The sequence below is a fragment of the Oncorhynchus mykiss genome, chromosome 4 (assembly GCF_057628025.1).
Source record: "Oncorhynchus mykiss isolate SJ-2025 chromosome 4, ASM5762802v1, whole genome shotgun sequence".
NCBI lineage: Eukaryota > Metazoa > Chordata > Actinopteri > Salmoniformes > Salmonidae > Oncorhynchus > Oncorhynchus mykiss.
In genome coordinates this window covers 71,592,869-71,610,426 of record NC_143025.1, presented here as the reverse complement: position 1 = coordinate 71,610,426, position 17,558 = coordinate 71,592,869, and the positions used below count along the sequence as shown (strand labels likewise).

The following is a 17,558-nucleotide window of genomic DNA, read 5'->3' as shown; positions in this document are numbered from 1 at the left end:
CAAATGAGGCAATATAATCACCGTCTTTGCGACCTCAAAATGAGGCATTATCATTTTTGTCTTTGTGATGTCACAATGAGGTATTATCATTACTGTCTTTGTGACATCACAATAAGGTATGCCCTCTTACTCCGGTCTTTGTGACATCACAATAGGTTACACATATCTCTCTGTAAAATCATAATCCACTTAAAATACTGTCTTCAAAAAATAAAATAAAATTGTATTTGTCACATACGCCATATAAAACAGTTGTAGACCTTACCGTGAAATGCTTACTTACAAGCCCTTAACCAACAGTGCTGTTCTAGAAATAGAGCTAATAAAATATTTACAAAAAAAATTTTATCAATCAAAAACAAACACAATATATGTACATAACAATAACAACACTGTATGCAGGGGGTACCGGTACCGAGTCAATGTGCGAGGGTACAGGTTAGTCAAGATAAGAAACAGCGAGTAGCAGCAGTGTAAAAACAAAGGAGGGGGGGAGTCAATGTAAATTGTTGTTCAGCAGACTTATGGCTTGGGGGTAGAAGTTGTTAAAGAGCCTTTTGGTTCTGGACTTGGCGCTCTGGTATCACTTGCCATGTGGTAGCAGAGTGAACACTCTATGACTTGGGTGACTGGAGTCTTTGACAATTTTTTGGGCCTTCCTCTGACACCGCCTAGTATAGAGGTCCTAGATGTCAGGAAGCTTGGTCCCAGTAATGTACTGGGCTGTACGCACTACCCTCTGTTGTGTCTTATGGTCAGATTCCAAAGAGTTGCCATACCAGGCGGTAATCTCGATGGCGCAGCTGTAGAACTTTTTGAGGATCCATACCAAATCTTTTCAGTCTCCTGAGGGGAAAAATGTGTTATCGTGCCCTCTTCACAACTGTCTTGGTGTGTTTGGACCATGATAGTTTGTTGGTGATGTGGACACCAAGGAACATGAAACTCTCGACCCGCTCCACTTCAGTCCCGTCGATGTTAATGGGGGCCTGTTCGGCCCTACTTTTCCAATAGTCCACGATCAGCTCCTTTGTCTTGATCACATTGAGAGTGAGGTTGTTGACCTGGCACCACACTGCTGTCTCATCATTGTCTGTGATCAAGCTGTTGTGTCGTCAGAAAACTTAACGATGGTGTTGGAGTCGTCCTTGGCCACGCAGTCATGGGTGAACAGGGAGTACAGGAGGGAACTAAGCACGCACCCATGAGGGGCTCCAGTGTTGAGGATCAGCGTGGCAGATGTGTTGTTGCCTACCCTTACCACCTGGTTGGCAGCCTGTCAGGAAGTCCAGGATCCAGTTGCAGAGGGAGGTGTTTAGTCCCAGGGTCCTTAGCTTAGTGATGAGCTTCGTGGGCACTATGGTGTTGAACGCTGAGCTGTAGTCAATGGACAGTATTCTCACATAGGTGTTCCTTTTGTACAGCTGGGAAAGGGCAGTGTGGAGTGCGACTGAGATTGCGTCATCTGTGGATCTGTTGGTGCGGTATGCGAATTGGAGTGGGTCTAGGGTTTCTGGCATGATGGTGTTGATTTGAGCCATGACCAGCCTTTCAAAGCACTTCATGGCTACCAACATCAATGCTACGGGGCGGTAATAATTTAGGCAGGTTAACTTCGCTTTCTTGGGGACAGAGACTATGGTGGTCTGTTTGAAACATGTAGGTATTACAGACTCGACCAGGAAGAGGTTGAAAATGTCAGTGAAGACACTTGCCAGTCGGTCCGCCCGTGCTTTGAGTACACGTCCTGGTAATCAAGTCTAGCCCTGCGGCTTTGTGAATGTTGACCTGTTTAAAGGTCTTGCTCACATTGGCTACGGAGAGCGTGATCACACAGTCGAACAGTTGGTGCTCTCATGCATGCTTCAGTGTTGTTTGCCTCAAAGTGAGTATAAAAGGCATTTAGCCCATCTGGTAGGCTCGTGTCACTGGGCAGCTCGTGGCTGGGTTTCCCTTTGTAGTCCATAATAGTTTTCTAGCCCTGCCACATCTGACGAACGTCAGAGCCTGTGTAGTAGGATTCAATCTTAGTCCTGTATTGACGCTTTGCCTGTTTGATGGTTTTGTCTTCACTATGACGTCACAACAGGTTATTTGGATTGGTGTCTTTGCAAGACAGTAGAATGTTCACACCATCTTCACTGTGACATCACAATAGGGCATACCATCACCTCATTATTGCGGCATCACAAAATGGATGGCTACCTTGATTAGTAACGTTATCACGGTACTATGTAAGCCACACACAGTATTAATCTAGCTAGGTCAGTCCTGTGTTGGGCAACATTAGAAACACATCCGGCTATTTTTCTAAAAGTGTTTACCAGGACCCAGAGAAGGAATTGAACGGGTTCACTCAGCAGGGAGGACTGGATGACCTAACAGAGTGATGGTCATCCTCATTGGCATTGGGGTGTGTGTTACAGTACAATGGCAGTAAATCCCCCTGCAGTAACTACAGTAGACCCATGAGCACATGCTTATAAAGCAGCTTTCCCCAGACAACAGGGTAATGTCCTTATCATGGCCAGCACTATATTTAGCTACCACTTTCTCCCTCTTAGCAGGGGATAACATGGTCCTGGTTCCCTTCCACCACCGCTGGTTATCATCCACACTAATGCCCCAAAGGGACCACACACAGAGAGAGAGAGAGAGAGAGAGAGAGAGAGAGAGAGAGAGAGAGAGAGAGAGAGAGAGAGAGAGAGAGAGAGAGAGCTTTGACTATGTACAGACTCAGTGAGCATAGCCTTGCTATTGAGAAAGGCCGCCGTAGGCAGACATGGCTCTCAAGAGAAGACAGGCTATGTGCTCACTGCTCACTACCTCACAAAATGAGGTGGAAACTGAGCTGCACTTCCTAACCTCCTGCCCAATGTATGACCATATTAGAGAGACATGTTTCCCTCAGATTACACAGATCCACAAAGAATTCGAAAACAAATCCAATTTTGAAAAACTCCCATATCTACTGGGTGAAATTCCACAGTGTGCCATCACAGCAGCAAGATTTGTGACCTGTTGCCACGAGAAAAGGGCAACCAGTGAAGAACACACACCATTGTAAATACAACCCATATTTATGCTTATTTATTTTATCTTGTGTCCTTTAACCATTTGTACATTGTTAAAACACTATATATATATATAATATGACATTTGTAATGTCTTTACTGTTTTGAAACCTCTGTATGTGTAATGTTTACTGTTAATTTTTGTTGTTTTTCACTTTATATATTCAATTTGTATGTTGTCTACCTCACTTGCTTTGGCAATGTTAACACATGTTTCCCATGCCAATAAAGCCCTTGAATTGAATTGAATTGAGAGAGAGAGAGAGAGAGAGAGAGAGAGAGAGAGAGAGAGAGAGAGAGAGAGAGAGAGAGAGAGAGAGAGAGAGAGCGAGAGAGAGAGAGGAAGTAACAGGAATTAGCTTTAAAAGGGTGGAACAAACTAAAACTTGTGCTTTTTTCAATGCTGAATTGAACGTCGTCTCGCACCAGACCAAGCACCTGAGAAACCTGATCAATTACAGAAAGACAGACAGAAAATGGGACAGTGAGACATATGACAGAGAGGATAGAGAAGGACACAGAACAAGAGGGGAGGGAGAGGGCCAGTTGGTCACCAGGGAGAATGAAATCTGGAGTCCTGGTTACATTAGTATGACGCAGGCCTGGAGCAAATCCACTCATTCCTCTCCTTTACTCTGCTCCTCAGCTCCTAGCTGAGCTCACTGTGGGGACAGGGCTCTGCCGGGAGTGCCACAATCTAAAGTACATATCACCCGCACCTGGCGGGTAGACAAACACCTGGCCCATGTCTGGCAAACACACAGTAACTGTTGGTGACGGTGGGTGACGCTTGGTGACGTCTGACTGTGACGTCTGTAAAAGGAAATCCTACAGGATCAGCTTGGTGCGATCAAATCAAATCAAATTGTATTGGTCACATACACATGGTTAGCAGATGTTAATGCGAGTGTGGTGAAATGCTTGTGCTTCTATAGTTCCGACCATGCAGTAATAAACAACAAGTAATCTAACAACTTCACAACAACTACCTTATACACACAAGTGTAAAGGAATGAATAAGAATATGTACATATAAATATATGGATGAGCGATGGCTGAACGGCTTAGGCAAGATGCAGTAGATGGTATAGAGTACAGTATATACATATGAGATGAGTAATGAAGGGTATGTAAACATTATATAAAGTGGCATTGTTTAAAGTGGCTAGTGGTACATTACATCAAGATGGCAAGATGCAGTAGATGGTATAGAGTAAGTACAGTATATACATATGAGATGAGTAATGTAGGGTATGTAAACATTATATAAAGTGGCATTGTTTAAAGTGTCTAGTGATACAGTTATTACATCCAATTTTTAATTATTAAAGTGGCTAGAGATTTTAGTCAGTATGTTGGCAGCAGCCACTCAATGTTAGTGATGGCTGTTTAACAGTCTGATGGCCTTGAGATAGAAGCTGTTTTTCAGTCTCTCGGTCCCAGCTTTGATGCACCTGTGCTGACCTCGCCTTCTGGATGATAACGGGGTGAACAGGCAGTGGCTGCAGTGGCTGGTGGTTGTTGTCCTTGATGATCTTTTTGGCCTTCCTGTGACACCGGGTGGTGTAGGTGTCCTGGAGGGCAGGTAGTTTGCCCCCGGTTATGCGTTGTGCAGACCTCACTACCCTCTGGAGAGCCTTACGGTTGTGGGCGGAGCAGTTGCCATACCAGGCGGTGATACAGCCCGACCGGATGTTCTCGATTGTGCATCTGTAAAAGTTTGTGAGTGTTTTTGGTGACAAGCCAAATTTCTTCAGCCTCCTGAGATTGAAGAGGCGTTGTTGCAGTTTCCCCGTTGGAAAACTGTGCCCAAAGCTGGGCATGTGGAACAATGTCACTACAGATAGATTGTATAGTGTACTGTTGGCTCCAGGCTATACTGCACTAATACCTTAAAGGAACCTCAGTGTCATCTTAGCTCAGTCTTCTCCTGGCTCCCCTCACTTTTGCCCTCCTCTCCTCCACCGCTGGTTTCCTGCCTTGGAGGAAAGCCTTCTCTCCAGGGTCAGACCACATCCAAGTGGCCTCTCTCCTTCTTTCCTCTCCATCCTGCTCATAGCCAAAGCAAAAATATGCCTCTCTTTGAGTCTCTGTTTGAATAAAGAGAGGATCCACCATCATCCTGTGATCCATTCATTAGTTAGGATGAGAATTCCATTGTTCCATAAGTGACTGTGTGTGTCCACTATCTCACACTCAGTTGCAGGGCATCTATGGAGTGTACATGGGGTGGTGGGGAGGCAGTTGGTGTGGATGGGGGTATTGCTGACGGTGGTACTGTTGATGGGGGTACTGTTGAGTATGAGTCACTCTTCTCATGACTCATGCTCTTAAAGGACAAATTCACTCCATAATTATATTTGGGGCCTGGCTTTTTCTTGTGACCTCTTTGTTGATAATACATTTGTCTCATTTGAAACCCTGAGAGTTGACCCAATAACCACTTTTTGGGGTATCTCCAAACTCACAAAAACATTTCCCTTCATTTCTGCTCCTGCCTGCAAAGTGTCCAGTTGAGAGGTGCTTAGACCTTAACCCCTATCTGAAGGGCACAATCTCCAGGTTAAATGACATCATAAAGAACATTAACCCGCCTTTCTGGGCAAATACCAAATCCGCATGGGAACAAGACAAGCTACCCGATGACAGTATGGCAACGTAGTACAGAGCTTATCGATACCTCTTTATTTTGCATACGGCACGTGCTCATTCAGTTCAAAGTCTTACACCGTCTCCATTACTCAAATGACAGACTAGCAAAAATATATCCAAATGTCGACTCAAAGTGTTTGAGATGCCATCAGAGTCCAGCAACTGTGGGGCATTTGTTTTGGTCATGCCATTCTCTGAGTGTTTTTGAGATCTGATTTTGAGGCATTTTCACATCTATGTAACAAAACTGTTGACCCAATCCGTTCACTGCAATTTTTGGCAAAACACCTTTGCATTGTACTGCTACCACCCACCAGGCGAATGCAGTAGCATTTGCTTCACGTCTAGCTCGCCATCTTATCCTCTTTAATTGGAAGACCTCGGCAAGACCTCCTTCTCTTACACAATAGGTTAAGGAGGTGATTTCATCTCTGCCACTTGAAATGGATAGATACACTATGCGGGGGTCCCAAGAAAAGTTTGGCCTGACATGGTCCCCTTTCATTGAACATGTAGAGAGCCTATCTCTCACATTTCAGTATAGGCAGTCATGTCCTGTGTAAGTGGATGCGATGTGTTAATAGAAATCCACTGTAATTATCATACCGGTTTTATTATTTTTTATATTCTGTCATCCTAGCACTGTTGCCTTGATGTTTTCTCCAGCCACTGTATGGACCAGATTCTCCTGGTCCTAGGGTCACGTGGGGTGCAAGTTTTGTACTTGCCGTAGCGCCGGCACACTTGAATAAATTTACCTGTCACGACTTCCGCCGAAGTCGGTCCCTCTCTTTGTTCGGGCGGCATTCGGCGGTCGACGACACCGGCCTGCTAGCCATCGCCAATCCACTTTTCATTTTCCATTTGTTTTGTCTTTGTCTTACACACCTGGTTTCAATTCCGCAATTACTTGTTCATTATTTAACCCTCTGTTCCCCCATGTTTGTTTGTGAGTAATTGTTTATTGTATTGCAGGTGGTATTTGTGGCCTTGTATTTATACGACGTGTATTGTTATATTATTGAGTAAATTGCTTTCATTACTCATATCTGCTGTCCTGCGCCTGACTCATCTCACCAGCTACACACAGAAGCATTACATTACCAAACTTCTGACTGGAGTCGAGTGCGTTGGATGCGGAGGCGGGGATGTGTGTCCTCTCAGGTCCCCGGGGCCAGGACCGAGGGACACTGTCATGGGCCAGATGGTACTTGAGCTACTAATGGAGAATTGCTATTGTTTTTTTCAGTATACGCAGTTATGTAATATGTCAGTGTCTACAGTGTGCAAATCGGATTCCATTGTTATTGTGCCCCCAATTTATTTTATTCATTGCATTTTTTTTTTTTTTGTGTGTATCCTATTTATTTGTAAAAACAAAATATGGTTTGTTATTTATTTAGTTTTTGTTTTGTTTCTATCATTGTTCTTGTGCAGTTTCTTTGTATAATCCCTTGGTGTTTGGAAGGAATGGGCTGGGTGGATAAAGGAATGGGGATGTTGTATTGACGTCAATGTCTCTATGTTCTCACATTTTAAAACGTACAGATAAAAAGAATGATATTTGCATATTTTTTTCATTAGTCCACTGTTAATACAGACCCAAAATGTTTTGAATGTCAGCAGTCAAGTTTACAAGATATTAAGCAGTGTCACTTGCCACATCATCATGATGATGCAAAATGCATGATATGATGCAACACGCATCATCATGATGATGACACTTTGCAAATTACACTTTGCTTCTTGAAAATCCTATATCTTGAAAACTTGACTCCTGAAATGGGAATAAAATGGGACTGTATAAGTGGACGAATGAAAGAATATCAAAAATATAGTTTTTGAGTGGATTTTCCTTTCAGACCATGAGTCATGAGAAAGTACAGTTATTTACGAGTATTTAAATACTGTATATACAGTTGAAGTCGTACGTTTACATACACTTAGGTTGGAGTCATTAAATCTCGTTTTTCAACCATTCCACAAATGTATTGTTAACAAACTATAGTTTTGGCAAGTCGGTTAGGACATCTACTTTGTGCACGACACAAGTAATTTTCCAACAATTGTTTACAGACAGATTATTTCATTTATAATTCAATGCATCACAATTCCAGTGGGTCAGAAGTTTACATACACTAAGTTGACAGTGCCTTTAAACAGCTTGGAAAATTCCAGAAAATGATGTCATGGCTTTAGAAGCTTCTGATAGGCTAATTGACAGCATTTTAGTCAATTGGATGTGTACCTGTGGATGTATTTCAACGCCTATCTTCAAACTCAGTGTCTCTTTGCTTGACATTATGGGAAAATCAAAAAGAAATCAACCAAGACCTCAGAAAAATAATTGTAGACCTCCACAAGTCTGGTTCATCCTTGGAAGCAATTTCCAAACACCTGAAGGTACCACGTTCATCTGTACAAACAATAGTACGCAAGTATAAACACCATGGGACCACACAGCCATCATACCACTCAGGAAGGACTCCTAGAGATGAACCTACTTTGGTGCGAAAAAGTGAAAATCAATCCCAGAAAAACAGCAAAGGACCTTGTGAAGATGCTGGAGTAAACAGGTACAAAAGTATCTATATCCACAGTAAAACAAGTCCTATATCGACATAACCTGAAAGGCCGCTCAGCAAGGAAAAAGCCACTGCTCCAAAACTGACATAAAAAGCCAGACTACGGGGGAGGGAGGCTTGCAAGCCGAAGAACACCATCCCAACCGTAAAGCACGGGGGTGGCAGCATCATGTTGTGGGGGTGCTTTGCTGCAGGAGGGACTGGTGCACTTCACAAAATTCTGTGGATATATTGAAGCAACATCTCAAGACATCAATCAGGAAGTTAAAGCTTGGTCGCAAATGGGTCTTCCAAGTGGACAATGACCACAAGCATACTTCCAAAGTTGTGGCAAAATGGCTTAAGGACAACAAAGTCAAGGTATTGGAGTGGCCATCAGAAAGCCCTGACCTCAATCCTGTAGAAAATTTGTGGGCAGAACTGAAAAAGCATGTGTGAGAAAGGAGGCCTACAAAACCTGCCTCAGTTACACCAGCTCTGTCAGGAGGAATGGGCCAAATTTCACCCAACTTATTGTGGGAAGCTTGTGGAAGGCTACCCGAAACGTTTGACCCAAGTTAAACAATTTAAAGGCAATGCTACCAAATACTAATTGAGTGTATGTAAACTTCTGACCCATTGGGAATGTGATGAGAGAAATTAAAGCTGAAATAAATAATTTTACCATTATTCTGACATTTCACATTCTTAAAATAAAGTGGTGATCCTAACTGACCTAAGAACGGGAATTGTTACTAGGATTAAATGTCAGGAATTGTGAAAAACTGAGTTTAAATGTATTTGGCTAAGGTGTATGGAAACTTCGACTTCAACTGTATTCTGTACTTTACACTTTTGGAAAAACTGAAAAGATAATGAATTCATAATTGACTACAGGAGTGCATAACTGCTTTTTCTTCCTTCTTAATGATAAAGTAATTAATCTTAGACAAATGTGTTCACACATTCTCTTCAATTTTTTGGCCAATCCCATATTGGTTGGCAATCAAAATAGACATTTACACAACAATAACACATTGAGAGAAACTCAAAAAATACATTATATTTCTTAGTTAGAGAATAACGTTTTGAAACAAAAAAGAAAGAAAACAAAAGAAATTGCATGAGCAATGCCATGGACACAAGTGAGTCTGCATTTGAAAGTTTCCCACTGGGCAAAAACTGGTTGAATCAACATTGTTTCCATGTAATTTCAACCAAAACAATCTATGTGATGATGTTGAATCACTGTGAAAAACTGATTGCATTAGCAAAAAGTGATCAACATGAGGGCATTTCGTCTCTTTTCACCCGACGTTAAAGCTAAATCCAATGACATGGGGAAATGTTTTGTTGATATCAAGCAGAATTGACGTTAGTTAACAACTCAAAACTAGACATTGAACTGACGTCTGTGCCCAGTGGGTTGTGCGTATGAGTCACCATTGAAATAGCATTCTCTCACCCACATGTGCAAACACACACACACACACGTACACACACGCACTTGCATTAATACTCTTTACAACCTCTTGGAACGTGGCAATCAACAAGACTATGGCATGAGCCGAACAACATGTACAAAAATAGAGAGATTGATAGAAGAATATGAGATCTGAGAACAGGTTTAATAGAAGGATGTGAGATGTCTGCATTGATCGGGTTTGATTTATTCAAAGTTTTCACCTGGTATCTTTATAAGGGAACAAAAAACAACCATTATTGATACATCCACTCAGTTATTATCCTTCTCTTAACCTTGACCTTTTGTTCATTATTTTAGGTTTCATTACTTAAAAATAACAGGCGCACACTTTGCAAAGGTGCAAATGCTTGAACCCTCCCCCTTACTCACATCCCACATGGAATTTCCTCACAAAAAAACCCATCAGAAATGTAACAAAGAAGAATATATCAAAGGAGGACAATTTCCACCTTTTGAACCCAAACATATTCTGCCCATACACACACACACTGAAATATCACAAATATATCTCTCAAGCAACACTTTCAGACCTCTCTCTCTACTGGTAAAAATACTCTCTAACAGTATGAGTCAGGCCTGTAAACTACTGCACACTTGTAGTGTGCAAGAGTTTACAGGCGTGTCCCCAGACACTACACGTTTGCAGGAGTTTAAAGGCCTGATTCATACTCTAATCCTCTCTCCTTGTAACCTCCTCACTCACTCAGGACCCTCTCTCACTTTCTCCTTCCTTTCTCTCTCACACTATAACTCATCTCCCTCTCTCGTCATCCAATTAGAATTTTGGGAGATGTGAGACACAAACCTTGTTCCTCTACTTCAATAACAGTTCACATTGTGTCCCTCTCTGGTCTAAAATACATTCATTTACACAAGGAACACACCATCATCCTTAAAAAGGCTCATGGTCCTTTGTCTAAAATGAACAAGTCTGGGTTTATTCACAAAATATTCACAAAAACCTGTTTCTTCCTTTTAGACATGTAGGCACTTAAAGCAAAAATATTCACATCAACATATTGCATTTTTTTTGTTGCTTTTTCTTCTTCTTCTCCTTGATCAGCCAAAATGTGGGTCTAAAAGATAGATCTTTGGTTTGTAAACAATGTCCAGTTCTTCTTTTGCATTGTCTGGGGTAAGCCTTACTTCTTATTTTCACTGGTCAGAAAAAGGTCAACGCAAGGTCTTCGTACCCAATCAGGACGTGTCCACATCTTCCCGAAGTCTCTCACTTTCCTACACAATACACTCAGTGTTTGCCTATGTACTGTACATGTCTCATGTATGCACTGTATGGTGTGTGAGAGTGTGTCTTTGTTTTTATGCATGTATGAGTGTTAGGGAGTAAAATGTTCCTATCTCTGTCTGTGGTGGTGCTTGGTTGTCCAGCAAGGTGTTTAGCATGGTCTACTAGGACTGGCTAGTCGCCATGGACCAACTGGCCTCCTGGGTTCAACCTCAGCCTCATCTTAGGTCGGCCTTCTCCCTTCCCTTTTGCCCTCCTCTCCTCCACCGCTGGTTTCCTGCCTTGGAGGAAAGCCTTCTCGCCAGGGTCAGACCACATCCAAGTGGCCTCTCTCCTTCTTTCCTCTCCATCCTGCTCATAGCCAAAGCAAAAATATGCCGCTCTTTGAGTTTCTATTTGAATAAAGAGAGGATCCACCATCATCCTGTGATCCATTCATTAGTTAGGATGAGAATTCCATTGTTCCATAAGTGACTGTGTGTGTCCACTATCTCACACTCAGTTGCAGGGCATCCATGCAGTGTACATGGGGTGGTGGGGAGGCGGTTGGTGTGGATTGGGGTATTGCTGAGGGGGGTATTGCTGAGGGGGGTACTGTTGATGGAGGTACTGTTGATGGGGGTACTGCGGAGGGGGGTAGTGAGGGTAAACAGGCTGCACCTGGGCCACGTAGTAGTTGCTGAAGTTGCTGTCGGCCACATAAGGGGCAGGCTGGTAGTAGCAGGTGACGTTGGCCGTGTTAGGGATGACGTTCTGCTCTGCAAGGACCCGAAGGGCCAGGGAGGAGATGAGGCCCAGTGTCTGTCTCCTCTCGTGGCCCATCAGGCACACTGTGCTCTCCTGCACTACCCCATGCAGAGTGGCCAGATAGTCGTATTTCCTGTCTTCGAGACCCACAAAGTGGTTCTGGAGGTAGGATTCCAGCTTCCTCCTCTGCTCGCCCAGCTCTGGGAAGTCTATGAAGAACCTGGAGCACATGTAGCGTTGCAGAATTTTCATTTCGGTTCCGGAAGCGGCGCAGAAACCCCGGACCAGCAGATGGCAGTATTTCAGAAGACCACCACCACGAATCTCCTCAGGGTTCCTCGTGCAGATGAGGCGTTTGCGTAGATGGTCGAGGGCCGCGGGGAAATCCCCGTACACACTTTCTCCCAGGATGGTGGGGTGGAAGGTGTCAGCCATGGGGTGCTCGGAGCACTCGTAGAAGAGGAGAAGGGAGTCCAGGCGAATCTGGAAGGAGTCCACACTGAACTCAAACTGGCGACGCAGAGAGTCCACAAACTTGAGCTCCACATTCTTGCCTTTGTTGTTGGAGAGGGAGATTAGGCTCCAGCGGTCTGAGTCATTACATACTTTCACCATCTTCTGCACATAGGCCTCCTGAACACACAACAACACAGACATAAAAAAACATGTCTCAGTCACACATCTGACATCTCTATATCTACATGTTTTGTCTATGGTAATAGGTCATTCATAAATTAATGATTAGATACAGATGTAGGATATTAATTTGAGCCAGTTTGCTAGCAAGAGGAAATTTGAATTATTATGTGGATTATAATTAATGGATATTATTGTAGGGGTTAATACATTTTTTGTAAGGGAAAAACAAGTGGAAATGTCAAACTTCAGAAGACTTTTTAAACTACAATTAGACTACATATTTAAAATATCCTACATTGCAGGAAAGTTTTCCTGCTACAGGGTGATCAAATTAAGATCCTACACCTGTACATTAAATACATCAATTAAATGTTTCATTGTATAGAATTATCAGCATATTCATCAAAATTTAACAAAACATGTTAATAGATGAAAGTGTTTATTATGTCTCATGGTGCATTTCTGCATTTATTCTCAGTACATGTATCATCCTCTGTATCTAGGTCTGGCAATGTGTCTGACGGGGAGTAATAATACACTATATTAAGAAATAAATCATGTCAGGGGTTCATTTGAGTGAGGTAGATGATTTTCTGGTGTCATTTTCACTTTCTGTTCAATATTCAATTAATCTACCCTACCAGTCAAAAGTTTGGAAACCCATACTCAATCAAGGGTTTTTCTTTATTTTTACTGTTTTTTACATTGTAGAATAATAGTAAAGACATCAAAACTATGAAATAACCAAAAAAGTGTTAAACGAGTCAAAATATATTTTAGATTTTAGATTCTTCAAAGTAGATTCTTCCACGTATGATGACAGCTTTGCACACGCTTGGCATTCCCTCAACCAGCTTCACCTGGAATGCTTTTCCAACAGTCTTGAAGGTCTTGAAGTTCTCACATATGCTGAGCACTTGTTGATTGCTTTTAATTTACTCTGCGGTCCAACACATCCCAAACCATCTCAATTGGGTTGAGGTTGGGTGATTGTGGAGGCCAGGTCATCTGATGCAGCACTCCATCACTCTCCTTCTTGGTCAAATAGCCATTACAAAGCCTGGAGGTATGGCGTGTCATTGTCCTGTTTTTTTTATTTTTTATTCCCACTTAGCACAAACAAGATGGGATGGTGTATTGCTGTTGAATGCTGTGGTAGCCATGCTGGTTAAGTTTGACTTGAATTCAAAATAAATCACAGACAGTGTGACCAGCAAAGCACCCCCACACCATCACACCTCCTCCTCCATGCTTCACGTTGGGAACCACACATGCAGAGATCATCCGTTCACCTACTCTGCGCCTCACAAAAATTTCAAATTTGGACTCATCAGACCAAAGGACAGATTTCCACCGGTCTAATGTCCATTGCCCTGGTTTCTTGGCCCAAGCCAAGTCACTTCTTCTTATTGGTGTCCTTTAGTAGTGGTTTCTTTGCAGCAATTCGACCATGAAGGCCTGATCCATGCAGTCTCCTCTGAACAATTGATGTTGAGATGTGTCTTTTACTTATTTATTTTGGCTGCAATTTCTGAGGCTGGTAACTCTGCAGCAGAGGTAATTCTGGGTCTTCCTTTCCTGTAGTGGTCCTCATGAGAGACAGTTTCATCATAGCACTTGATGGTTTTTTCAACTGCACTTGAAGAAACTTTAAAAGTTCTTGAAATCTTCCAGATTGACTGACCTTCATGTCTTAAAGTAATGATTGAACGTTGTTATCTTTGCTTATTTTAGCTGTTCTTGCCATAATATGGACTTGGTCTTTTACCAAATAGGGCTATCTTCTGTTTACCACCCCTAACTTGTCACAACACAACTGACTGGCTCAAATGCATTAAGAAGGAAATAAATTCCACAAATGAATTTATAACAAGGCACACCTGTTAATTTAAATGCATTCCAGGTGACTACCTCATGAAGCTGGTTGATAGAATGCCAAGAGTCTGCAAAGCTGTCATCATGACAAAGGGTGGCTGTTGTGAAGAATCTCAAATATAAAATATATTTTGATTTGTTAAACACTTTTTTGGTTACTACATAATTCCATGCACGTTATTTAATAGTTTTGATGTCTTTACTATTACTCTACAATGCAGAAAATAGTAAAAATAAAGAAAAAATATTAAATAACACACATGGAATTATGAGTAGGTGTGTCCAAACTTTTGACTGGTACTGTATATGTTTTGCATTGAAGGGAGGGTAATCCTCTCCCCCCAGCGCTGGGTCATGCGTAAGTACGTATCCATGTAACTGAGAAGCGACCATTAATGCGGTTCCCCTTCCGATTGGATTAGCGTGAATCCTCTTTGTAGTGGAAACCACTGTTTCTACTATCTGCAGCCCTATCACCATGCAGCTTAGAATGCAGGGAAGAATTCTGAATGCACTATTTTACAAATAAGTTAATGTTGATACTGTGCGGATTGGCATAACTGTAATTTATTGGCTGCTGTAGGGTGCATAATATATTGCAGTAAGCACTTTGAGATGGAATGAAGATATGAAAGTAACGTGTAATCGTAATGCATTCTCATACTTGTGCATAACTTTCACTGGTTGCATTAGAATCCATGGTTTGATACGACGCTTGCAATGAATATAGAAACATTTGCGCACCTAAATTTCGTGCGTAATAAACTACATAAACCTGCATTATGAATGTCAAATGATAATGTCAAATAAAAAAATAAGTTATGTTACCTTTAAGGTCACTGGCGTTATCTTGTCCTTGTTCACTCCCTCGGGTAAGAAGTCTAGCAGAGCGTCCAGAACTATATCCTTCACCGTCTGGAACTCCATCTCACTTTTCAGGTCAGCACAGAATATCAAGTCCAGATCCTTCCATCCTAACCCGCTGTCCTCATGTAGAACATGGCTCGCCGCGGAACCGTTCAGACGGACCTCTCGGACATGTATCCGTTTCTCCTCCATGCGACACCGGACCACTTTGACGATGTCCCGCGGTTTTATCTCCAGGGTAGGGAAGTTCCAGCGGCCGTGGATGGGGATGGACCCAGCTAGGATGACGTCCAGGCGCTGCACTTGTTCCCAATTGAGCACGCTGAGGTTTCTGCTCTCCCCGTCCACCAGACAGCCTTCCACCGGAGTCGATCGACTCGAGTCGACTTTCTCGCCCATATTGGTAAGAGGTAGATATGAAAATGTAAACGCTGAAAGTGTCCTTTCGTCTCCTGCTTCGCTGTGAGATAAGGCGGCCGTGTTGCCGCTGGGGTAGATTGACAGAGTGCTTTGGCCACATTAGCTGGCTGTATTTATCTGTATCACCGACCTTTAGATAGCGTATCTTTATCACCGTCCTTTAGATAACGTTGTTTGCCATAACAATACGAAGCATCTCTCATTTAAACACAGTATACGTGTGGTTGAACTTCTTTGTCGCTTGTAGCAGAGATGAAGCATATGGTCAGCCAGTTGTCCTGCGTAAAGCTAGATGCCCATTGTCTTCTCTTTCCCCAAGTTCTGTGGGGATATTATTCGATTGCTGAGCGGGTCTAAAGGGCTTGTCCAGCCGTGGGGTTCACACACTATCCTGTATTATTTACCTCACTGTGCGCTTTCTCTTCCGTCTGTGTCGCCGTCACTTAAATGTGCGCCTGTCGATGGTCATCAATACAGAATAGCGTCTTGCACTTTCTCAATGCGCCTTTTCTGTTCGACTCAAAAACATTTTGTACCTCCCAAAGTTGATTTTCCTTTCACTTTTACGCGCAGAAAGTTTCACGGATCTTGGTATTTCCCCTCTGCGTCTATTTTACGCATCATATTTAACCCACGAAATACGTATACCTATACACTTTCTTCACCTACCATTCACAGAAAATGGTGTATGGCTTCTACTTGCATGTTACATTTTGCCAGTTTTTCGCTTGACGGCAGTGCGTCATGCCACAGAGGACTCGCGCTACAGATGAGAGTTTCTGACGAGTATGCTTTCCCCAGCAAAGGAATGGCGGGGCGGGTTAGTTTGAGTGGCAGCTCGTTCCATCAATCGTTGTAATCGGTATATTCCTAGCAACCTGTCGAGTGAATTAAGTTGTACCATATGCTGACATGAGGTCAGTTTTGCATTTCACACCGCATGTTATATTGGCAGAAGGAACCTTGATTATAGATCTGTCACTATAGGCTAAATCTACATGGACACTTGCAGACCAACGGTGGTTTTATAGATGCAACACCTTCTGCAAAGTTTTTTTAAATGTATGCTTTTCACAGTCATTTTACACCCCAATGATTCACTACTACAGCCACAGACATTTGTTGTTGAGGAACTCAAATGTGCACATCATACCCTTCACATGTGTCACAGAGAGTACCGTTAATGATGTGTGGAATTATATCAGACATGTTATTTATACAAATATTAATGTTAACTATCAGTCACTCATATTCATCTTTTCTTTAAGTCTAAATTAGACTATGCTAGATCCTTGCATATATCACTATCTAGGGGTGGCAAGAGCAACACCTCTCTCATGACATGAACATTGCATGTACAACCTTCTTCAAAAAGTAAGTGTTGGAATCACAGTGCTAAAGTCAATTCAAGGTGTATTAGGTGTGTGTATAGTAACAGTACTCTGAGTAATGGTACAATATGTAAGCTATTTTCCATAGTGTCAGGTTGTGCTCCTTATCACTCAGAACCCATCAGATAGAGCTTCACTGGCATATCTGCGTCACTGTTGACTACCTCATAAACCTGCTTAATGCAGATTACTCTGTATGTACAGTAGCACACACACATATACAAACACAGCCACACACACATACTGTAGGTGTGCGCCCATGTTGACTCCAATTCTTCCCACAGTTGTGTCAAGATGGCTGGACCATTCTTGGGACATACTGTATGGGAAACTGTTGAGTGCTAAAAACCCAGCAGTGTTGCAGTTTTTGACACAAATCAGTGCGCCTGGCCCCTACTACCATACCCAATTCAAAGGCACTTATATATTTTGGCTTGCCCATTCACTCTCTGAATGGCACACATACACAATCCATGTCTCAATTGACTCAAGACTTAAAAATCCTTCATCTACACTGATTGAAGTGGATTTAACAGGTGACATCAATAAGGGATCATAGTGTTCATCTGGATTCACCTGGTCAGTCTATGTCACGGA

The 17,558-nt window shown here is 42.5% G+C and overlaps 2 protein-coding genes across 2 annotated transcripts in view; both read right to left on the bottom strand.

Annotated features, from left to right (window-relative positions):
• LOC110522328 (very long chain fatty acid elongase 4) overlaps nt 1-17,558 on the bottom strand; it is a 466,463-nt gene that overhangs the window by 113,827 nt on the left and 335,078 nt on the right. The window lies entirely within an intron of this gene.
• On the bottom strand, nt 9,941-16,490 carry LOC110522327 (terminal nucleotidyltransferase 5A). The gene is made up of 2 exons (XM_021600647.3): nt 15,112-16,490; nt 9,941-12,402 (listed from the first exon to the last, which is right to left on the bottom strand). Exons 1-2 carry the CDS (start codon nt 15,547-15,549, stop codon nt 11,521-11,523), a joined length of 1,320 nt encoding a protein of 439 aa, XP_021456322.1. The 5' UTR covers nt 15,550-16,490; the 3' UTR covers nt 9,941-11,520.